The sequence below is a fragment of the Pieris napi genome, chromosome Z (assembly GCF_905475465.1).
Source record: "Pieris napi chromosome Z, ilPieNapi1.2, whole genome shotgun sequence".
Taxonomy (NCBI): domain Eukaryota; kingdom Metazoa; phylum Arthropoda; class Insecta; order Lepidoptera; family Pieridae; genus Pieris; species Pieris napi.
In genome coordinates this window covers 9,304,164-9,328,598 of record NC_062259.1, presented here as the reverse complement: position 1 = coordinate 9,328,598, position 24,435 = coordinate 9,304,164, and the positions used below count along the sequence as shown (strand labels likewise).

General features: G+C 33.2%; 1 protein-coding gene across 1 annotated transcript in view; it reads right to left on the bottom strand.

Annotated features, from left to right (window-relative positions):
• LOC125062188 (dynein axonemal heavy chain 5) overlaps positions 1 to 24,435 on the bottom strand; it is a 46,482-nt gene that overhangs the window by 2,278 nt on the left and 19,769 nt on the right. The window contains 26 exon segments of the mRNA XM_047667900.1: positions 83 to 235; positions 336 to 504; positions 661 to 2,229; positions 2,320 to 2,568; positions 2,669 to 3,463; positions 3,544 to 4,186; positions 4,276 to 4,768; positions 4,840 to 5,826; positions 5,900 to 6,261; positions 7,314 to 7,432; positions 7,509 to 7,805; positions 8,283 to 8,477; positions 9,287 to 9,497; positions 9,827 to 9,982; positions 10,699 to 10,871; positions 11,410 to 11,634; positions 12,278 to 12,489; positions 12,683 to 13,158; positions 13,334 to 13,533; positions 13,759 to 13,978; positions 14,174 to 14,433; positions 14,911 to 15,192; positions 15,579 to 15,778; positions 16,211 to 16,439; positions 16,546 to 16,827; positions 17,370 to 17,536. Coding sequence (XP_047523856.1) covers positions 83 to 235; positions 336 to 504; positions 661 to 2,229; positions 2,320 to 2,568; positions 2,669 to 3,463; positions 3,544 to 4,186; positions 4,276 to 4,768; positions 4,840 to 5,826; positions 5,900 to 6,261; positions 7,314 to 7,432; positions 7,509 to 7,805; positions 8,283 to 8,477; positions 9,287 to 9,497; positions 9,827 to 9,982; positions 10,699 to 10,871; positions 11,410 to 11,634; positions 12,278 to 12,489; positions 12,683 to 13,158; positions 13,334 to 13,533; positions 13,759 to 13,978; positions 14,174 to 14,433; positions 14,911 to 15,192; positions 15,579 to 15,778; positions 16,211 to 16,439; positions 16,546 to 16,827; positions 17,370 to 17,536 — 9,324 coding nt within the window.

Genomic DNA, 24,435 nt, shown 5'->3' with positions numbered 1-24,435 from the left:
TGGGCCACAAGATTTTATAATAATTACTAAGGAGTAATTATTGTAATAGCTCTTATCTACGTAAGGTTAAATTGATACTCACCGATTTCTTTTGATTTTGAGAGAGAAGCAATTTGAGTGGACGGGTCGGACCCGATCGAGAGAATACAAATTAAAGGTGTTCTTGGTTCGGACTCTTCCCATGTCACTTCTAAGTTCAGAATTCTACCCTCGCCGTATTCAGCTCCAAGTGAATCTACTCGAAAGTAAGCGAATTGAGCCCGTTTATATGATCTGCAAAATTTACATTTGCACACGTGTACGCGCGTGTACACGCGTACATAAATAAACCTTACCAACAATATATTTTCTTGCTTGTGAGAGTGTTCTATCCGGGCTCCACGATCTAATCAGTAGCAGTTTTCGGAAAACGTCTAAACTATCTTGATAACCACTTGGTATACTTTCCTCTTCAGGCTTTGCTTTTTCATACCAAACGCGCCATTCCTTCTCACTTGATGTTATCTGGTTTAAAATAATTAACAAATACGTATATATATATAAACATAATAATGTATAATTAAGTACCAGGCTATATACGCAGGCTCAATAAAATAAATTAAATATGTATTTAATTACTTTGCTCTTTTATCTGAATTGTAGAGTTAAAAATTTACTTACTTTGTTTAGAACATCTGAAAATATTTTCAGTTTACTTATTTCAACTAGATTCAACCAGGTTATATCTAATATCCATTTAAATGGTTTTGGAGTAACGGCATTTAGATCGAGCGATGCACCTCCTTTCACAAAAGCCATGAACTCATCATGAGATATAAGACCTCGATGGCAATCAATTTTCATAGCTAACATTAAAGTGAATAACGCCTTATGCCTTTCGTATAAACTGCGTAACGTAAATGCCCAAACTTCATGTGTTAAATATTTTAATATAATATTGATACGGTCTTCAGTAACATTGCTTTTTGTTGATTTAGTTATAGAGTTATCAAATATGGTTAAAAATTGTTTTAATGAATTTTGATACATAATATTGACGTTACTCATTTCCACAATTAAAAAGTATAGAATAGACCCTCTAGCTGCAACTGCTCTAAACTCTTCTCTCGCTTTGATAATTTTTTTTTCTGTAACTTCAGCCACTTTAAGTTTATCATTCACTTCTTCAGCCGTTGTTTTGGTAATTTGAAGAACATGAATCAAAGCTTCGTCATCAACTAAAGATCCTTCTGACGATGTTAGCCGGCACAGTAAATTACTTTCTAATTCTTTCATACTCCTTTGATTTTTCATAACAGATTCAAACAAAGCGACTCGTTCTTCCTCCAAGTCGGATTTTTCCATTAATATAACCCTGCCAAGTAACTGATCTTCTAGACCTTGCATAGTTACGGTAAAATCAATGATTGAGGTCTTAGCACTTATTTCTGGTGAGTAAGGTGGATTAGGTAGTTTTGTGGTAATATAAAGCATAAAACCCGGCATTACATCACATTCTTTATCGCCTACAATTACTTTTTCAATTGAACCTGACTTGATAAAATTCTTCTCTAACACATTGTCTATTACAGGGTCTAATTCCACTCCCACGTCTTCAATTAAAAGTGGACGACCTAATGATAAACTATCTTCAAGGTGCGTACGGAAATATTTGTGATTTAATGAAGTTATTTGTAGTTCATTAGAGCTTTCTTTGTTTTTTATCCAGTTTTTTCCTTGGCTCTGTGGGTCTACTAAAAGAGGGTAAGAGCTTGATTTTGTGACTATAAGAGCATTTTGTACCGATAATTCATCATTAGGTAAACCTTGTAAGGTCCATTCAGATATTGTGGCACTTTCAACCAACATGTTAGTGATGTTCAAGTTATCTGTAACGGGTATTTGTTTGCTTTTCAATATTCCCATCCAAGTATTAAAAAGACTGTTTCTAAATTCTTGATTGTATGGACCACAATAGGATAGGAAACCCGTAGCTAATACTACATCTCCCACTAACCGTCCCAGCTGTTCTTTAAAGTCCTTGCTTTGTTGTGTCCATCTTATTTTTTCTCCACCTAAGCCATTTATGAGCTGTGTTGCTGCTGTCATTTTACGTAGACAAACATTCGCAGCATCAGTTAACTGTTGTTTTTCTGACACAGCAGCTTCGTATTGTTCTTTTACTTTTCTTAAGGACATTTCACGTTCTTCAAGTTGTCGTTCAGCGGATGCTAAATCTTCCATAGCAACCTAAAATTACACAAAGAACAACTCGTAAACCTAATTATGACCAACTTGACTATTATATATATATATAGTTTATGAAAAGATTTGCCTTACCTTAAGCCTGGCTTCTTGCAACATAAGACTTGCTTTTAATGGCAAAACTTCCTTATTTACGCTATGGAAAAACGCCATTGCCTTGGTCCACGACAACAAACCAGCAACATCACCACACACACGTTTTGCTGTATCCATATTGTAATCTTCCATTTCAAAGTATGGTAAGAGGTGCTCTACCATCTCATTGTTGATTATATCTTTGGGATAGTTTTGTAATTGAAGTAAAAATGTTGTGCTTGCCATCATCTAAAATACAAAACAAATGTTTTAATTTATAATAACTTGATCTAGATTTATAAATTATACAGATGTAACCATCTTGGGCTGAGTCTTTAAAGGTAGATACCTTTAAAGACTCAGCCCAAGATGGTTTAGGGCACGGTGCTGCTGTATCTGGTATGATTGGGTGTAATCTCCTCTGAAATAAAATCAAAACGCAGTCCATAATTCTCATAATGAGATGTGGAGGTCTACCCAATTTTCTCACAGTAGCAATGTGTGCTGGTTTTATAGTATTTAAAGCAGCCTCAGCTTCTTCCAGGGCAGGTTTAGCTGCTTCAAGTTTACGTTCAGCTTTTTCTTTTTCCTCTGCGATAAATGCAACCAAAGCTTCAGCTTTTTCTTTAACAACTTGTACTTGGTTTTTTACTATCTCAGCCTGCATGGCCCTTTCCGTTACTTCAGATAGCACACGATCTGCTTTTTCAGAAGCTAAAGCTAGATCTTGTTCCATTACAGCTAAATCTTTTTTTAATACTTCTACAGATATTGATGCCTCTCGTAATTTCTCTAAACCTGTATCCATTCTTAAAGCTCCATCTCCTAGTTCTTTTTGTTTCATTTGGTAAATTGTTTTATATCCCCCAATAAAACTTAGATATGACTTTGGGGTTACATGTGAAGATCGCCTGAATCTTTGAAAGTATTCTGTTGAAACTGTGGAAACAACATCTTGTATTGTTCCAAGTACTGTTACTAATTCTTTTTTAACTTCTTTGCTACATTCTATTTCAAAGTCTGCTAGGAAATGATCTGCGACAGATACTAAGGCATCCTTCGGCCATGGCTGGAACCAGTCTATTGTACAACCTGATATTAAAGCCGGAAATCTCATAGCTCTGTAACGAAATGCTTCACTTACCTGAAAGAAAAGAGACATCATCGTACTTATATACTAATAAATACATTTTCTATGTTCGAAAACATTTGAATTATACTTACCGGCGAAAAACACAAAACTACATGTAAATTTTGACAGGTCCTGTTTAAAAAATATTCCATTACTAGTTCGTTTGTGAGCGTACGTTTTTGGTTTTCCCTTTTCATAATAGGTGTTAGTTCAGATATGATTTCTTGTTGTTCATCTTTTGTAAATAAATTTGATATAACACCAGAACTTAAAATATTGTTTAAGTATTCTAAAAATCCTTCTTCTTTTATGTCTAGGTCAGTAAAGATAAATGTCGTACCTTTACCTTGTACTCCACATGACCGATATAAAAGTTTTAAGTCTTCCAAAAAGTTACCCACATTATATGATCTAGTGAGCGCTATCTGGAATGAACGATATCCGGCTATAAAAGTAGATAACTTTGTTAGCGACTGCTTTCCTGACCCACCTACTCCTACGAGCATTACATTTCCTCGAGGGTGTCTGATCACACGTGAAATTTTTACTAAATGCAGCATAGCATCTGGGAAAAATACTAGATCCATTCCGGATCCTCGCACCATTTCATTAAATTGTGATAAAAACATTTCTAATCGATCTCGTAGTTCGCTATAGTCAAACACAGGCTCATATACTTTTGGTAACTCCATATCAGCATCTTCGCCTTCTTCACCCGTTGGTTCCGGCGCATCTCTGATAAGAAAATAATAAACTTATAAACATGTTTTTAACAATTGTAAATTATAATTTAAGTAAGTATAATTTGCGTATCATTTTATTACCTCATAAAGTCTACGAAAACAGGGTCTTTTTCCATCATTTTTTTATATTCTTTACCCAGAATTTCTTCAGCAATATCATATAAAGCTTTATTAAACCAATCTTTATCGGACTGATGTGTAAATCTGTCAGAGAAAACTCGGGAACATTCGTGTTTCCAGAGAAGCATTAAGCACTTTTCAGACTCTATAACAGTAGGCAAAGTACCAACCATACCTTGCCATACTCGTGATAAGTCTCTCAAAGAAAAGACGTAATGAAATTTAGCTGGTGTTGGCAGTAAATTTATTCTTGTTCGTGTCCAAAGTTCACGTGTCAAAGGAATTATTTTTTTAATAAGCGATCGAACTTCTGCAGTAAAACCTCGCTTAGCGTTGTAATGTCCTTCTCCAATAACTTTAAATATTTTGTCTATCGAATCATTATTTGGCAAAGGACAATTGAATATAGAGAAACGTCTTTTCAACCTTGCTGGAATGTCATTTCTTCCACCACCTAAAATTAACAATTACATTGTAAACGTAATAGGTATGAAAATAAACATGAAGTAATAACAATTATCTAACCAGGTTGGCCCATGGCACCTAAAAACTGAATATCGACAATAGTTGTGAAATCTCCTGGTTTCTCTAAACTGTAAAATCCACCCATGCTCATAGTTTGGCGCACTATTTCATTCGTAATCTGATCACCCCATTCATTAATTTGAGGTAGATTTATATCATCTATGAACACTAACATTTTCTTGCCCCCCGGTGGACCAAACGTCATACCACTTCGTTTTTCTACGTAACTCTCTATTGTTTTTTGAAATTGATAAGGACTTGTAGCCGAAGAGAAATTAAATGAGCGCCCCATAAATTGATCTGGATTAGCGTTTTTCATATAAGCTTTCATCATAACCGTTTTAGCAGAACCCTGTTCGCCAAGTAATAAAACTGCTTTGCCTTGTTTAGCAATGCAATGAATAAGATAATTAATCCGAACGTTATCAACTATAGGAATAAGAATGTTCGCATAATCTGGAGTGGCTGTATCAGGATATTGATAATTTGTCATTAAATCTTCCCATAACTCCCACTTTCCATGTTGTTTAACATAGAAGTCGAATAACATACTCGGTTTGTTATGAGGGTGTTTCGGAATATCAAGTATTTCTTTATAAGTTGCTTTAATATATTTATCATATTTAATTCTGTCGCCTGTTTCTAGAAGCGATCCAAACCCCCAAACTAAGGAAAATACATAAATTTTATGTAAGTGTTCCGGTGTGTAAAGCTGTACTTCTTCTCCTTTTTCTTTTTCTTCGTCATCTTCCATATCACCATTCACTGATTTGCTAGCGGATGGTTCTTCGGTTTCTACTATTTGTGGAGGAACGAGACCTTCCAATAGGTTGAGCATTTGTGATATGATATTACTTTGTAGAACCCGCATACTAAAGATAAGATTTTGGGTACACCACGTATATGTATTTGGAAAAGTTTGTTCGAACAATGTACTAAATACTTCATTCTCTCGGACAGATCTTGTTTTAAGCCAGGCGTTTAGTACTGTAAAGATAAATTATGAAACATTAATAAACATATTAAAATAAAGATCACCAATTTATGAATAACATAATACCTGGTTCCCAATCTAAGCCAGATGAGCTCATATATACCATACCATTTCGAGAAACAGTTGCAGGAGATGCATTATCGATGTTTTCGGGTTCAAATATTATTTTTGAAGTTGGAGACATGGTTAAGCGATCTCCGTTTGCAAGAGTTAAAGTTTTGTTATCATCAAGCACCGAATTTAAGTTTTCTATCCATATACTGTCAACTGGCCCATCTAAAACAAGCCAAATATGTTCACCAGTTTTAATTTTTAATGTTTTGCGCCACAAAGCTGAGAATATCCCGTCGGTCCAGTCATTGGTTGCGACGTCCAAGCGTCCAAACATTTGTGATGCAGTGATTGCTTTTGGATTCATCCTCATTTCCCTGTTAATAAAACATTATTGATCATTATTAGACATCGGATTATATGCATTTGCATGTTTGCATATGCAAAAGCATATAATTCTATTTTTACAGCATTATTGCATATTTTGGTACTTTTTCATTGATAGTGCTTATTTCAATAGTTAGATTTGGCAAATATTGCTATTATCTCAACACATTTCAGTAATATACCTGATGCGATTGAGAAATTAGAAACAAAAAACTTTCCTCTATGCCAGTCCTTGGAAACAATAGAAAAAATTATTGAACAGAGTAACGCCCTTCCGAGTTCACTATCGCAAAAAGTTCGTGGCAAATTAAATGCAGTTTTGTATAAAAACCCTGGCTTTGAAGGGATAAAGAAAATTGACGCGTTTATCAACGGCACCGGACAAAGTCTGCCTGAAGAGGTCTCTGCAGAAATGGCGCCAAATTTTAAGTTCTGTCCGGTAACGTCAGTTGACGTAGAATGTCATTAGAAGGTCATTTTCAGCCTATAAATTAATATTAAGTGAAAACGTCACAAGTTTGCTCAAGAAAACTTGGAAAAATATATTATTGTTTACTGTCACAAGAATTATAATAAATAAGTTTATTAATTAATTCTATGTAATAAATTATTAGTTTTATTTATTCTAATTGCATTTTTAATGTGCATATTTTATGCATATTTCGCCCTTTTTTAGTGCATATTTGCATGCATATTTTGGCATTTTGATAGTGCATATAATCCGATGTCTAATCATTATCAATTATCTCTTAAACATATATATCTAATATCTATATAGGACTTTCTCAACAATTAGAGTTTAGCGTTCATGTAATATCATAAATATGTAACTTATGTACTGTTATATATTCATAGGAAACGTAATTTAAAAACGTAACGCAAATTTAAAACACTATTGCATCCAGGACTCTAGATAATAATGATTATCTAAACTGTCTACTATTTAAAAATATACGGCTCTAATGGAATTAAAATATAGCACTCGAGCGTTAAAGTTTAGAACTAAATAACTGAGCATTGAGTAATAAATACATGAGTGTACCTATGAGGGTCTTCAGTTTCCGATAGGGCACTCATCACTGTATGTATGCAAGTAGTTTTCCCAGCACCTGGTGGGCCCAATACCATTATACCATGGCGGACTCGCTGCGTTTCATATAGCTATACACCAAAGAAAAAGGTAATATACAAGAAAATCAGACGCACGTATCATTATGATAATAATTATTTTATATACCTGAACAATTTTCAGCACCCATGGTGGATGGTAAACTAAACCATTAGCATCAACTAGTTTTCTTATAGCTTCCTCGAGATCAGGATATGTTGTTTTCTCAATTACTTGATTTGGGAACAAATCAGCAACGAGGGATATAAAAAGTGGTTCATCTTCATCTATGAGTTTTGATAAATTCATATCTCGAAGTACTCTCATAACAATGGTGCTTTCATTATCCTTTGCGTTTACCCTCTTAACAGCTCCTAGTGTCCTCAATACGGACAGAATATTACGTAGACCGAAGTCATAGTGTACCTGCCAATTGTTTTTTTATTATTAACCATTATTAATTTAAAACAAAATACTAACATAGACTAGGCTTAGTTTTTATAGTGTATAGTGTAGTATAATCTCTTCAAAAACATAGGGCTCAACGGCTCGAGTGTAATCTTCCACATTAAAAAAAAACACCAGTGATATTCTCTTTTAGACCTGTGCTTCAGATTTCTGTATCTGTTTCGTGATCATTTGTTTTTTCTAATAGGAAAGTAGATGAACAGCCTTCTGTCCCTGTCGTACACGCAGTCGACTTTTTGGGTCTAAGTTTAATGTGCACATAGACTGGAAGTCCATTGGTGCACAGCCAGGGATCAAACCTACGACCTCAGGGATGAGAGTCGCACATTGAAACCACTAGGCCACATGCTCCGTGAATGCCAACACCGCACTGTGAATCTAAAGCCTCACATGAATCATTCTATTGATTATATGAATATGAATACAAATTGTTACCTGCTTTGTCAGTTGTTCTTCGCATAACTTGTAAAGAGTATAGAATTTTCTTGCCAGCGTTATATTTTCTAAGAAACCACACGAAGCGAGTTTAACACGGATAATAATCTGTCGATCGGGAACCATCATAGCTACAGTTCGAAACTGTATTTTTAAATTTTCTGGCAATTCCTTTCGACCCGCATATCCAGGATTCTGGTCAAACAAAAAATGAAAAATAAACTGCAATCTATAATAGTATTGTTATAAATCGTCTCTATGCCTCTTTCGTTTATCCAGCTCATCTTGTTGACAATTGGAGCTTCGGCATTCGACTTCATGGTAAACAAATGAGCTTAAGTTACAAATAAAATTAAAACTTAATTTACTCATTCAGGCAACATTGTTATTGTTCACTTAATAACAACAATAACCATATACAAATAGTAACAGTTTCTTAAGATGCTAATTGTATTAGGCAGTAACCATTACACCATTCGTAAGGTAAACAAATCTAAAATAATCATAGATTATATTTATTGTTATTAGAAAACCACTGTGGTTTGTGTGTTTGTTGGTTAACATTTTGCTATCTAATAACTGACTGGGTAGTTCATTTATTAGCCACGATAGCAAATACCTCAACGTTCTCAGAAGACATTTATTTAGTTTTTCTGTTGTGGGCTGTATTTTGCAGTGTTTACTTACCCTACGTATCTCTCTCTCTTCTCTCTTAGTTCTGCCGTAGCTAGTTTGACCGTGATTAATGACTGACTCGCAAAGCGCGTTATAAAGGAAAGTTTGGTTTTAAATGGGATATGTTTGAGTATTGTTATTTGTGCGTAAAACTGTCGTAGCTTATCGCAGATGTATTCTATGTGTTGATTCCATAGGTGCATGTTTTTGTCGATAATTAAACCCAGATATTATTGCTTATCAACTATTTCTATAGAAGGACACTTGCACACGGTTGAGGCTGGTTCAATACATGTGTATGATATGAGATGGAAATAAGTGTTATATACCATTGTAATGAAGATGCCAAATTCAGGGCACATCTCTGACATATCACCGTCAGTGAATAGAAACGTTTTCTTCTTTTCCTTTTTAGCAGCAAGAACTACGGCTACTTGCTGTGCAGCCACGGAAAGTACTGGTAGTTCTATGCGATTAAATTCATCGAAACAGCCCCATGATCCAGATTGAGCGAGACCTTTGTATATTCGACCAAGACCCCTGAATATACAAATGATGCGTTAAATTCGATAAAACGCAATAGAATACCTTAAAAGCATTTGATTATTCATCTTCATACAATGTACATACTAAATATATTAATTAGAGCCTATTTAAGATTAGATATTAAGTAAATAAAGCCCGCAGGTTGGCGAGTGCTTACAAACAATTTTTACGTCATATTATCAAGCACCTGACGTATTGATTTGGAAATACTTTAATGAGCAGCTGGTACCGTGTTGATAAAAGTGAAAATTTCTATCAATAGAAGTGTCAATGATGGTCACGGGATTGTAACGTGTGAAAATCGTAATAAAAGTACTATTTACCGGTAATCCATTTGGTCGGAGCAGTTAAAAACTACGACGTATTTAGCGAGTGTTTTCCCCATATCCTTCACTGTTTCTGTTTTGCCTGTTCCCGCTGGGCCACATGGAGCCCCACCCATGCTCATGGCTAAAGCCTGAGCTAGTGTTATATAGCATCTGTAATTAATTCGTTCCACATTAAATGTATAGAATAGAATAATAATAACTTAAAAGACAACTTTTATTAAAATATTTGCTTGTTAATTGAAGGTAAAATTAATGTTTTAATATTAAACCGAACGTCTGTGCAGTTAGCGGAGCACTTATCATCAGAGCACAATAAATTGGAATTCAAGTAGCACACATAATAGTTCTAGGGTTCCTGTTGAGTCTGTTAATATCACTCCGAGTTTTGCTCTCCTGGTAAGTGCTCTACTAACTTAAAAGAAACCTCATGCCTCGCTAAGAAATAATGCTTCCTTTATAGATAGTTGGTGGACTCAGTTTCCGCACTTAAACTCTAACTAGGTCAATCGTGCATACATTTAGATAGATAGATAAATTCTTTAGCACTTGTGCTTTAGCACTTCAAAGCACTTGTGTACACAAGTGCTTTAAAACTAGAACACACATAAAAATTCAATACTTGCATTACATACGGTCGGTCTTAGTGTATTATAATACGACATCTATCAGGTAACCTGTACCGGTAACCGGTAGGAATTTAATTAAGTAATTTTAATAGTAAAATGTAATAAGAATACTAGCATACTAAAAGTGTTCATGAAATGTGTAAATACCGCAAGGTGTACTATACACAACATGCAAATGTCATATGAAGATTTACCTTTAAAATGAAGCAATAAAATATATTACCAAAATGTAAACTTTACCGGTCTGTTAAAGGTGTTATAACAAGACGTTCAGTACAGCCCAAATATTCATTCTGGTAAGTGAATGTAACGTCGGTCACAGATATCCAAGTTTTGTCGACGTCCTCTTTGAAGTAAAACCGACACTGTTTCAACCATTCAAAATCATTTGCTGAACGAACGTTGAGTCGACACTGAAAGAATAATATATTTGCGTTACATCCGTTAAGATTATTTAAATACACCAATTTTAATTTGAAAACTATACTAAATTGGTTCCTAGGTAACTCTTTTCTCTCTTTTCAGCATTAGTAAGTAAGCAATCTAATGGGAACACGAATGTTTGTAGATTTGGTACACAAATATACAGTATGTACATTGTACAATACTATTAAGTACTAATAACAATTATAAATTTAAAAAGTTTGGTCTCTATGGTACTTTTAACGCTGGCAGCATTGTATTATCCTCACTGTATTGCGATACTTATTCGTTGAGCGAAGAATCTATCTAATCTCTAGGATCATGGATACTATCTAATAGGGGCTAACTTAAATCTTTAATTAGCACCTGTGCACTTATACCCCAGGGCCCAAGAGTCTCTACTCCAACGGGAACAAAATCATGGAGGAAAGACACTTATATTTAAGCCGTTTATAATTTTCCTTTTTAATATATCTCTAGTAACGATATTCATAAAGTAACTTTAAGATAGTTGTAACAGAAGCTTACCAGCATATCGAAAATATCTCTTTGATGCACATGAATGGTAATGAGTGTCTCGAATTTAATACGTTCAATTTTAGTAAGATCCCGAGTAGTTTGATCTATAAGTGTGTTGAGTAACTCGAGAAATTTGTTATTTGTCTCCAACATAATTTTTTTATCTTGTCGGGCCTGCATTAAGGCCAATTCTGCGTCTCTTGTCCAAATTATTTGAATACCAAGAAGGCCAATCTGCAACATGATGAAGAATAATCGTTATTATTATGTCCTAAGTCGGGTTTGCTTGGAAGAAACCGCTTTCTTCACTCTTATCTAGCTTGTGTAATAATTTTTAAGTTTCTTTGTATTTGTTATAAATGAAGTGTTCATTGTTATCAACAGTAAAAACAATACTTTTACTACTACCAAATACAGTCAGGGTGTAATACAAAAACTGGTAAAAGACGAGAATGAAACGGATGTCTTCAGGCAACAGCGTAAAAGTATAAATCATGTGTGTCAATATTTTATAAATTTTTCAGATGATCCGAAATAAATATCGAGTATATACAATATACATAATATCTGTGTTTAAAAAAAATACTTCTTTAGCCTTGGTATCTACTATGTATGTAACTATGTATGTAGTTGGTGATCAGCCTTCTGGCTACAGATATACGATTTTTGAGTCTAAATACTCCTCACGATATTTACCTTTACCTTACATTAATTATTACTCGATAAAATAAAAAGTCACTGGCGCATTTTCTGCATCTAAACGACGACCTGTGAGACTTTAAGGTAAAGGCTAAACGCATAAGCATAACTCACACAACAAATGAATGTTGTTTGTTTTTACCATTCCTACTAATGGTCAAAAATTAATATATATTACCTGCGCAGGCATTTTATCCAGAAATAATAGAAGGTTAAAGACTGGATCGTTTATGAGTGACACGGCGTTTCTTATGATAGAATGCAAGCTGCTTTGAGCAGATTGAAGCAAAGACGTGAGCCACGTTTCAACAGAGCCTTCAGCACGAACAGGCCGTTCAAGCTTGATTTCTTCTCCTTCTGATGATACTATCGATATCATCTTGTTGTATTCTAAAAATATAAGACAGTTATTAGAAAATAATAATGTATGTTTTATTGCATTTTGTTCAGCAAAAATAAGTAAGTTTTAAAGGTAAATACGATATATTTACGAAGCTAAGTTGCATGTTAATATAGTGTCAGCAAATCTCTTTGATTTCTAAATTTTTACTATTTCAATGTATGATAAAATTTTATACAATACCTATGTCATGGAATTTTACATATCGAATATTATCAAATATAGATAAAAGGTGATTCTGTATAGTATGAGAATCTGATGCTTGTCCAAGAATTTCAAGTAACGCCGGATCTGACACGAAGAAGAATCTTGGAAACATTGTTCGTTTTTTCTCCAAATAACCACTTAGACTCTTCTGACAAAGCTCCAACTGTTCTTGTAGATGTGGCAATAGTTGTCTAAGTAAATCATCGCCAACACAGCAAGACACAACGCCAGGGGTTTCATGCGCCCTTTGCATAATCTTTTGCCAAGATTTATCAATTTTAGAGAAGCGTTTTGCTTCCTTTGGCAATTGTTTTGCTATATCACCACCCACAAATACAGCTTCCAAATACACCCACATATTTTGTACTAATAGCCACCGTTCTAGTATTTCATTTGTACTTTGTAAATCATATAACCACTGTTGTATTTGTTTTCTAAATGGTGCATTGTAACTAAAAATATCACAAACAATAATCGTATTACATATTAAACGTATTATTACATTATTTACATAATTAGACGTTCCGAGGGCTGACATAATTGGTAAAAACCATTAAGGACACTTATTGTGATATGGTAAGGACGAATTAATAAAGATTTTTTAAGTTTAATATCTTTTCATCTTACCGATTAGACAATAAGGAACCTAATATCATAAGACTATCTTCGAGCTGACCAATAGTCTCTGCGGTGGTATCTCCTCTAAGTAAAAGCTCTCCTCGATTATTGAACGTTTGGAAAGTCAACTCATGGACCGACCACTCATTAGTCACCTGTCTTAGTTTTGCCTCGATATCCTTTTCTTTCATTGCTGATATACAAATATCCTGAAAGTATGAGAGACTTCCACTAAAACACTTCTAACCGCATGATGAATGTTTAAAGTAAACAATAAGGTCTAGTTTAAGTTTATTTTGTTTTTGGAAATTATAGATTGTTAGCGCTATAATCAAACCTGGAAATATGGGTTATAATAAATATGTTGGCCGTTTTTAGGCCTAACGCTTTATCTTAGAATGTGTGTAGGTTTAGGATTATTAATAAAAGTTTACCTCAATATCTTCTTTGTTGGGCAATAAGGGAGCCTCCAATATATTCTTTAAGCAAAAGTCTTCGTTATCAAGTTCAAAATTGTATTTAGTTACTTCCATTATGCGTTGCCAGTGACGAGGCTTCATAGCTTTATTGGCCATTAACTCAAGAAGTGGACACATATCATTGAAGTCGTCTATAGTCTTCTTCAGCGCGTAGAAAGCAGGCCATTCTTTGAGACTATAAAAAGAAAATATCAATAATCCAAAAAGGTATGAATAATTTCTAAATTTAACTTATTCCACGCATTTCATATTGTAATTTTTGTTTTTGTCAGTAAAATGTTGACGCATGTAAAATTAAAGAACATTTCACCATCACATAAAACCGTGCAACAGAAATTCCAGAACACATACATAGTTTTAATTATATTACCCTTTTGGTAGCTTTCGGCATCGATTTTGGAACTCCATAAGTTCGTTATTGATTTCTTCTATATTCACTTCTCCCCATGGTATATCGTAGTAACTACTAACTCTGTCAATCACGTCATTGTAGAGTTTATACAATTTTTGGAGGAGATTAAGTTCTTTTCTTATTTGAGCAAGTTCAGGATATTCTGTGTGAGGAAGTCCAAATAATTCTTCACCATTTTGATATGTTTGTAATTTTCGCCACATTCCATCGAATCTATTCTGTAACAATAAAACAATCTTATAATATCAGATGATCAAAAAAGTTGTTCTGTATGTTAAATGCAAATCTCAAACGCGTCTATATGTTTAAAAATTTAATCTGTTGAATTGAACGATCGTACGCCCTACTTATAAGCGTTAAGTAGCTGTTAAATGTTTTGCCCTCCTCACTCTCATCTTACTTGGCAAATAAATAGTTCGATGAGAAATAGCCGGATGATATTAATTGAAGCCTGTTTAGGTTAAAAATGTTAATTTGTTTAATTTATGCCTGAAATAATATGCAACTGTTTTAAGTTGCGTTAAGTTTTAAAACTGAAACCCGTAAACGAGTTAGCGGTAAACAAAGATGGCGTATAAATTGGAAGACGAATCCTTGCTAAATATTGAATAACAAAGACAGCGCATAAATGTGTCAAAACAAATGCATTTCAAGCAATGTTTTTTTAACAAATAAGGTAGGTATTAAATTTATACCTGAAATAATATCAGACGGTCGGAAGCTTCTCGCGGAGTTAGACCTGACTGCATAGGACCTGCATGTCTGTACTCGTGACAATAATCTGAATTGTCGTCTCTAAACCTTTCCAAGTTATTTTTTAAGTCCTCTTCGAATTGTGGCTGCATCTTTAAAAGCTGAACGTGTGACGCCAGCGCTGTCGCTTGAAGTTGTTGCCACGAGTATCTTAAATTATCCACTTGCTCCATATCTTCTTTACTTACTGCCAATTCGTAGCGGGTAATCACGTTGAATGCTTCCTAATAAAACAAACAAAACTCACAACAACGATTTTTTGTAATAAACCAAATTTATATTTAGTTATGTGACGTTTTTTTTATAGGTAAAATCAAAATGGTAATTCCTAAAATCGAAATTGAAACTAAACAAAAAAAAATTGCTTTTTGTTCGTGATGTTTATAAAGTAAGTGTTATTAATATTGAGTCCATCGTACTAAGTTATAATTTTAGTACACTAGATATTAGAAGAGCAAAAAGTTTCTAAGTATCGCAGTGGTAATACTTTTAAAATTTTAATTAGGTTTATATGTGAATATATTAGAGTAGAAAATGCACTCCTACGCCTATTTAGAACTTTTATAGATAAATTAATATCTTGAAATATTCGCTTCTTTGATGTGATTACCTCTACAGGATCGATCTTTAGCTCCATATCAACCTCTTGTTCTCTTATCTTCTTTAGCGTTTCCATTACAGTTCTGACGTCATCCAGATCTCGTATAGGCCTTTCTAACTTACGTTCTAAATCATTCATTATAGCATAGACATAATCCATTTCACGTTTGTACTTTTTACGCATTGCTTGGCTTATTCGGTGGGTACCATCTAGAAAATTAGGGATTTTAATTTATTATTACGGACGGCTAAAAATGAAGAACTTATGTTAGGCCAAATTTGGCACGCGATTGTCAAACCTACTGCAGATTCAGGACTGTCCTCTAATCACCAACAACAACAGAAATTTTAGATCCTATAATAAACTAATCAGAGCAGTGTCGGCCTAGTGCCTTAAGGACTTTAATTCTATGTGCGCATTTAACATTCGCTCGAACGATGAAGGAAAAAGTCGACGGCGTGTATCAGACACCGGAGGCTGACACTGACTTGCCTTTTAGATTAACAAGAAAATTATCATAAAACAGAAACAGAAATCTGAGGCCCAGGCCTAAAAGGTTGTAGCGCCACTGATTTCTTTTTAAATAAAGTAATCGCTTAACGTTCTAATTTTCCAAACTTTGCTTTAACATAAACACGTACTTTTTAGTTCAGTCATTAGTCCCAGTTTTAGTTTTTCTGTAGACACTGCTAGACAATTTCCGATAACTAGAATGTCCGGCTCCGTAGCCAATTTTATTTCGAGTTCACTGTGTCTTTTTAGAGCAAGTTCAAAATCATTTAAATTCCAGGACAAAAGTTGACGTAAGGTTTTCTCACATTTCCATAAGTAATGATACGGTCGCCAACGTTTCACTAATGTATTTAGCTCCTGAAATATATATTTAAGAAGAATGTAAATAGAAAATAAAAATAGAAATAGTTAATAGTTCTGCAAGTTACTAACTTATATTCTATTACTTCCGACTTCAACGTACCGTTTTAATATTTTGTGTACATAGAGACAGCAAAGTCAACGTCTTTATAATTTCTTTGTTCTCCATAACATGGCTATAGAAGCTTTTCTGTTGAAATGGAAACATTGGCTTCTCTTCCGACTCCAAGCGGTAATATTTCTTCTTCCTCATTTTGGCTGCATCTATCATTTTCATAGATTTGGCGACATTCATTGGCGCCACTGTTTGAACCTGTTCGTCAAGCTTTGTGACTACTTGGAGTAGCTGGTTGGACTGGTGACCTGTCAGTTTCTTCCAACTAACCTGAATGTACAAGCGTGCATACGGAAGGAAGTGCAGCAAATAATTCAACAGACAATGGTTGTGTATTTACAAAGGAATTGATATAGCACACCAAGTGGTAAGCAAACAAAGAAATAAAGCGTTGAAGCATAGGTTGAATTGCAGACGATTTCACCGTCAGGTCACATAATAAGTGCAAATAATAGACAAGACACAACATTCAACACCACAAATTGGAAAAAGAACAAACGAATGTAGAAACCATATCAAGTTATGACAAAATATATTAGGGCTACAAATAGTTTTTAGACAGACCTGAGTTGAATCTGTACGATGAGCTGAGGGCTAAAATGAGAATATTAAATATATTCATGTTACAAATTTAAACGTATTTTACTTGAGTATAATATAAAATATGTAAACAAATTTATATTTTAAAACATTTAACGACGTGGCAGACATAACTGAACTGAAAAAACTTTGTTCATAGTATCCTTCTGAATTTACCAAGCTTATAAATGATTAACAATATTAGTACTTTTAACGAAATACATATATCCTACCCTTGTTGACTTGCCACCGGTCCACTGTGCAACCCCCTTTGATAGTCCAGATATGTGTTTTCCGGCCAACACTAAAACCTCTTGGATTTCTTCTAGTGTCGGTTTGACCAAAACATTCGGTATTACTAGAGCAGCGTGAAGCAAGAAAATTGGTTTCTTGGCGTATCCTAATAAATAAGATTAATCATAATCGGTATTATTAAGCAATAAAAATTAATAAACTGGGGCCTTAAACTAGAAAAAAAATTACGAAAAAGGCCTACCACGATGTTGTACCAGAGTTTCAGATATACCGAGGAGATGCAACTATGAAAGGCTATATTGCGCATGTTCATGGTTCAGACATGCGTAGTTCAAACCTTTCCAGCCACAAACAACCAATCTCAACAACTTTTTAGAAGTTAGAAAATAAACTTTCAAACTTAAAAAAAGACACATGTTCGAAATATTGATAAGTTTATTTATAATTATTTTTATCTTGATATCTATATTTATTATTCATTTATAATTAATTTTATAATACAGTATTTACAATATTCTTACCCTACAAAGTAATAATAAAAACAATTAAAAATAAATAAAATCAAAAATATTAATACAAATTAATTATCCTGTTTATAAATTGAGCTTAAGTAAATAATATATTTGTTGATATATTCTTAACACCAACATCTGCTGTTAAAATTAATTAGGTATATTTATTTGAAATTTTAAAGTTTCTCTGAATAAATAAAATTGAGGGATTTATGTAGTAAATAAAAATTAAACATTTAATTATGGTTGTGAATTAGAAAACTTTCACTATACTAATTTAGAACAAATGAACCATAATTTTAACATCCGCTAATTAAAGCATTTTTTATTCGTTGTATTTTTTTACCAAGGAATGAAATATAATAACAAATTTTTAATATTTATTAACTCCCTAAATATAAATTCTAATTCAAAGTAAAAAATATTTCGATAACCATTTTTTGTTAAGGATACAATAAATTTAAAACGTCGATTTATTTGTGTCGTAGTCCAAAAATATTGTTATTTTTTAAGAATATTTTTCCAATATTCAATTTAATTTATCATCTATCAAAACTGTATAACTTCTCTCTGCGCGATAAATGAAGCCGTTGCGGGTGAATTGCGGATTTGGGAGCTGAGAATTTCTATCCGCATGAGTACTAGGAACGTATGAAGTGAAAGAGGTATTAACGAGTGCCATTACGCAGGCGCAGTTAGAAGCTGGGGGCTGGTGGCTTGGATATCAATCAACGCGCTAAAAGTTTTAAACGTAATAAATTTTCTCTGTAGAAGTTGAATTCTTTTTGGCAAATTATATTTTCTCATTTCGTACAACTCAAAGGAACTATACTTGTGAATTTTAAACACGAGTTAAATTTATTATTTAATACATAATTTAAAATGATCGTAATAAACTGTAGCGTTCGGTCTCGCGGTTCCGGTTTAGCAGCTGTTTTGAACACATACTTCGTGTCTCCGAGCGTGGCTCGTGCACTCACACATTCAAAACTGGGGCTTAAACTAGAAAAAAAAAATTACGAAAAAGGCCTACCACGATGTTGTGCCTACACTGTACCAGAGTTTCAGATATACCGAGGAGATGAAAGGCTATAATGCGCATGTTCATGGTTCAGACATGCGTAGTTCAAACCTTTCCAGCCACAAAATAAGTTAGAAGTTCGAAAATAAACTTTCAAACTTTACATGTTCGAAATAATGATAAGTTTATTTATTATATAACAATTTATACATTAATTATCCTGTTTATAAATTAAGCTCAAGTAAATAATATAATTGTTGATATATTCTTAACACCAACATCTGCTGTTAAAATTACTTAGGTATATTTATTTGAAATTCTAAAGTTTCTCTGAATGTATAAATAAAATTGAGGGATTTATGTAGTAAATAAAAATTAAACATTTAATTATGGTTATGGATTAGAAAACTTTCGCTATACTAATTTAGAACAAATGAACCATAATTTTAACATCCGCTAATTAAAGCATTTTTTATTAGTTGTATTTATTTACCAAGGAATGAAATATAATAACATATGTTTATTATTTATTAACTCCCTAGATCTAAATTCTAATTCAAAGTAAAAAATATTTCCATAACCATTTTTTGTTAAGAATACAATAAATTTAAAACGTCGATTTATTTGTGTCGTAGTCCAAAAATATTGTTATTTTTTAAGAATATTTTTCCAATATTCAATTTAATTTTATCATCTATCAAAACTATAAAACTTCTCTCTACGCGATAAATGAAGCCGTTGCGGGTGAATTGCGGATTTGGGTGCTGAGAATTTCTATCCGCATGAGTACTAAGAACGTATGAAGTGAAAGAGGTATTAACGAGTGCCATTACGCAGGCGCAGTTTGTAGCTGGGGGCTGGTGGCTTGGATATCAATCAACGCGCTAAAAGTTTTAAACATAATACAATATCTCTGTAGAAGTTGAATTCTTTTTGGCAAATTATATTTTCTCATTTCTTATAACTCAAAGGAACTATACTCGTGAATTTTAAACACGAGTTAAATTTATTATTTAACACATAATTTAAAATGATCGTAATAAACTGAAGCCTTCGGTATGGCAACGCGGTTCCGGTTTAGCAGCTGTTTTGTACACGTACTTCGTGTCTCCGAGCGTGGCTCGTGCGAGCACACATTCCAAACTGGGGCTTAAACTAGAAATTTTTTTTACGAAAAAGGCCTACCACGATGTTGTGCCTACCACGATGTTGTGCCTACACTGTACCAGAGTTTCAGATATACCGAGGAGATGAAAGGCTATAATGCGCATGTTCATGGTTCAGACATGCGTAGTTCAAACCTTTCCAGCCACGAAATAAGTTAGAAGTTCGAAAATTCAAACTTCACATGTTCGAAATAATGATAAGTTTATTTATTATATAACAAATACATTAATTATCCTGTTTATAAATTGAGCTTAAGTAAATAATATAATTTTTGATATATTCTTAACACCAACATCTGCTTTTAAAATTAATTAGGTAGGTATATTTATTTGAAATTCTAAAGTTTCTCTGAATGTATAAATAAAATTGAGGGATTTATGTAGTAAATAAAAATTAAACATTTAATTATGGTTATGAATTATAAAACTTTCGCTATATTAATTTAATAAAAATTTACAATAATTTTAACGTCTGCTAATTAAAGCATTTTTTATTAGTTGTATTTATTTACCAAGGAATAAAATATAATAACATATTTTTATTATTTATCTACTTTACTCCCTAAATCTAAATTCTAATTCAAAGTAAAAAATATTTCGATAACCATTTTTTGTTAAGGATACAATAAATTTAAAACGTCGATTTATTTGTGTCGTAGTCCAAAAATATTGTTATTTTTTTAGAATATTTTTCAAATATTCAATTTTATTTATCATCTATCAAAACTTTAACAACTTCTCTCTATGCGATAAATAAAGCCGTTGCGGATGAAGTGCGGATTTGGAAGCAGAGATTTTCCATCCGCACGAGTACTAAGAACTTATGAAGTAAAAGAGGTATTAACGAGTGACGTTACGCAGGCGCAGTAAGTAAGTAGCTAGGGGCTGGTGGCTTGGATATCAATCAACGCGGTAAAAGTTTGTAGCATTTAATAGCGCGTAGCATTTTGTTTTTATTCATAATTTCGTTACATTCGTAGCATGGCATGATGCTAATTTCCGCACGACACCTGTTTTCGAAGTCTTAGAAATTTTCAAATTGTCATTTTTAAATTCTTCATTAAGTTATTTTGAAGTAAAACTTCTTTAGGCGCGACTAGGGAGTAAGTGTGGATGGGATGTGAAAAAATAATCGATTATTAAAAAAAATTATTAAAATCGATTTTTTTTAAAGAAAAAACTCTTTTTTTTTACGCGATTTTTATATTTAAAATAATCGATTTTTTTACGCGATTTTTATAATTGAAAATTAATCATAGTCGATTTTTTATCTGCCACCTCCCGACATTATGTCTGGTCTTTTATAACCCGGACCTCTAACTATTAGGGATATTCGATATACAACGATACATGTATTACAATGCGATACATTGAATCCGATGCTTTGATGATGTCTTGATATACTCGATACTTTGATGTTTTTTTGTAATAAATCGAAAGGATGATAAAACCAGTTAATTTTACAAAAACTCAAGTTTGAATGGAACACTATAATTTAAAAGTAAAATAAATTTATTCAGCAGCACAAGACTACATACAATTAAAAATACAACAAAAATACTGCAATGTGCTACTGAAAAGGCATACACTCAGCATTTATCAAAGTTCACATAAAATGTATCAAAACGAGATTTTGAGAAAAGTTACAAGAGAGTTAATTTCGAGTTTGATTATTCTTAAACTTTAATTTGTGTTCATAAATTCTATTGTTTATTTTCAATTAAAAAAAACATGAAAAATAAAATATTTAGGGTGTTTATTTGAAATTAATTCAAAAAAAATAATTGATTAATAAAAAATCGATTTTTTTATGCAGAATGTCACTTCCCTAGGAATAACTCGGTTTTTTTTTTCAGATGGAAGTACCGCTTACTATAATAGTTTATGTAGTTTCAGCTATTTAAAAATAACAACCATAGCGCGTTATTTAAGTCCGTCAGCGCCATCTAGTGGTGCATTATTTTAACTGATTAAAGTCAGTTTCTTGGTAGTGTTTATTTAGGATAGCATTCACTCGTTTTATTTGATACTGATTCTTGTAATTATGTTATTTTTAGTATATTTTAAATGAAAATCTATTGTAGTTACACTTGACCAAATTAAAATTCCACTAAAGAGGGAAGGTTCGCATTCTAGCTTGCTTTTCTTTTGTTATACATACGGCCAGTTTTTTCGCTTAATTTCGTATTTTACCATTTTGGAAGAAGTAAATTAATACCCAATTAATTATCCTAAAAATCTGGTCTATTTTATATAAGAATAACAAAGTTTTGTAAGAGAATAAAAAAAAATATTTTCAATTGCACAGTTTTTTTTAAAATCTTTAAATATAAATAGTAATAAATCAATAAAGTAAGTATATAATACTTATTGATTTATGACGCGACATTATTGCGACATTCTATAATATTCAATAACAAGGTTATATTGACATGTGCTGATCTAACTTCGTAATTGAATAATCTTTGTAAAGCACATGAATAATAAAAAAAAATTATCCTTACAGTATTCCTAATTTTATACTACGTATATTTTGTATAACATTTTATACCTAAGCTAGTACTCGTAATGTATGAGTTATTACTATATTTCTGTTTTAAAATAAATGTCATTAATTAGTGTCTTTTAATAAACTTTCAATTATAATTGGAAAAATAAAAACTTAGTTACCAGTAAAGTCTAGCGAAAACTTGTAATGATGGACATTCGGCTATTGAAACATGTTTTTATCACTCATATTTTTTAATTTTCCCCAATTTCAAGGAGGGTGGGTTTTATTTATGAAATATTCATAGTAGATAGACAGAAGCCGCCGCGGGCTAAAAACAAGTTTGCGGCTGACAATTTGTATCCGCACCGGCACCAGGAACGTATAATATTAAAGATATTATGCGGTGAATTTTGGATTACGCATGCGCAGAAGTAGTACACACTGAAAATGTATAGAATATGAAAAACGGTTTAACGTAGAAAGTTGCCTATACTTTTATTGTTTTTTGAAGTAATCTCCGTTTCTCTCTACACATCGTAGCATTCGATAGAACCACTGAGAAAAGCAGTGGGGCCCATTCTTCCTTAGGGGTCTCTTTGCATGGCATTTTCGTACGCTTTACGAGCCGCATCTTCACGGCTCTTTAAGCGAACACCTCGAATTTTATCTTTTGTTTTAGGTTCGTAGCAATAATATGTATTAGCTTTCATCACCTGTGACGATGTCAAATACATCATTTGAGTTGAACTTATCTAACATTTGGCGACATCAGTCCATGCGAAGGTGTTTCTGGTCGTCGGTTAAAGTATGGGGAAACCATCCGGTACAAAGCTTCCTGACGCCTAACGATTCGTGTAATATTTTGAACTGCTGATTGGTCACTCTCTTATCTTCCTCTATCACGCGTCGCACAGCACTGATGATAACCATCAGTAGTCGCTGTTAAAGGACGTCCCTAACGCGGATCATCATTGAGATTGCTACGATCACGCTTAAACTCGTTAATCACCATTTTTAAATAGTGGCACGAGATGGGGCTTCATTTAGAAATGCTAATCGCACCCTATCATCAAAGCTTTGTTGTTAAGTAAGCCTACAATGAAGGTCAAAATAAATCATTGACCGAAAATTTTGTCGCCTTAGGTTCATTTTAAGGTGTAACAAGAGTTTTAGATTTGCCGCCAATTCAAATTAAAAAAACAAATGACAAATGAATGCAATATTTTACTACATTAGGTTACCAAAGAGTTCTAGTGCCAATAGTTTTCATAAGCAATTTAACTGGCCAATTCTAAACATTTTCAGTGTTTAAGAAGTAGTAAGTGGGGCTGTGTTTGTGAGTGAAGCTTACCGTGGCGTTTGTAAAAATACAATACAGGTTAGACATTCGCAAAAGCCTAACCCTATAGATTGAAAGAGGTTGTGAGGAATGTCTTTACGCAAGCGCAGTAAGTAACTCGGTTGAGGCTCAGCGTGGCTTAAAAGTTGGTATAGTAAGGTCGGTTATCGAAAGCTGGCGCGTTCACAGTACTCAGTACTCAGTAGCTATATTTAGTCTATTCTGGTTTTTAGTAAGGTTGGGTGGATTGTAAATAAATAAAAATGTGTCAAATACATATAAATATTATGTGCATGCGAGGGTGAATCCAAAAGTTTTAAGCCCGACCAAGAACGTGAAAGAGTAGTTCGTGTAAATAATTTTTCATTTTTCGACATAAGCTCCATCTAGCTCAACAAACTTCCTTCAATTTGAACTGCAATTTGTTTATTCCCTCAAAAAGGTTGTCAAAATGTTTTGCCGGAACCAATTATTTCATAAGACATTTTTTTCTAAGTATTCTAACCTCCAACCAA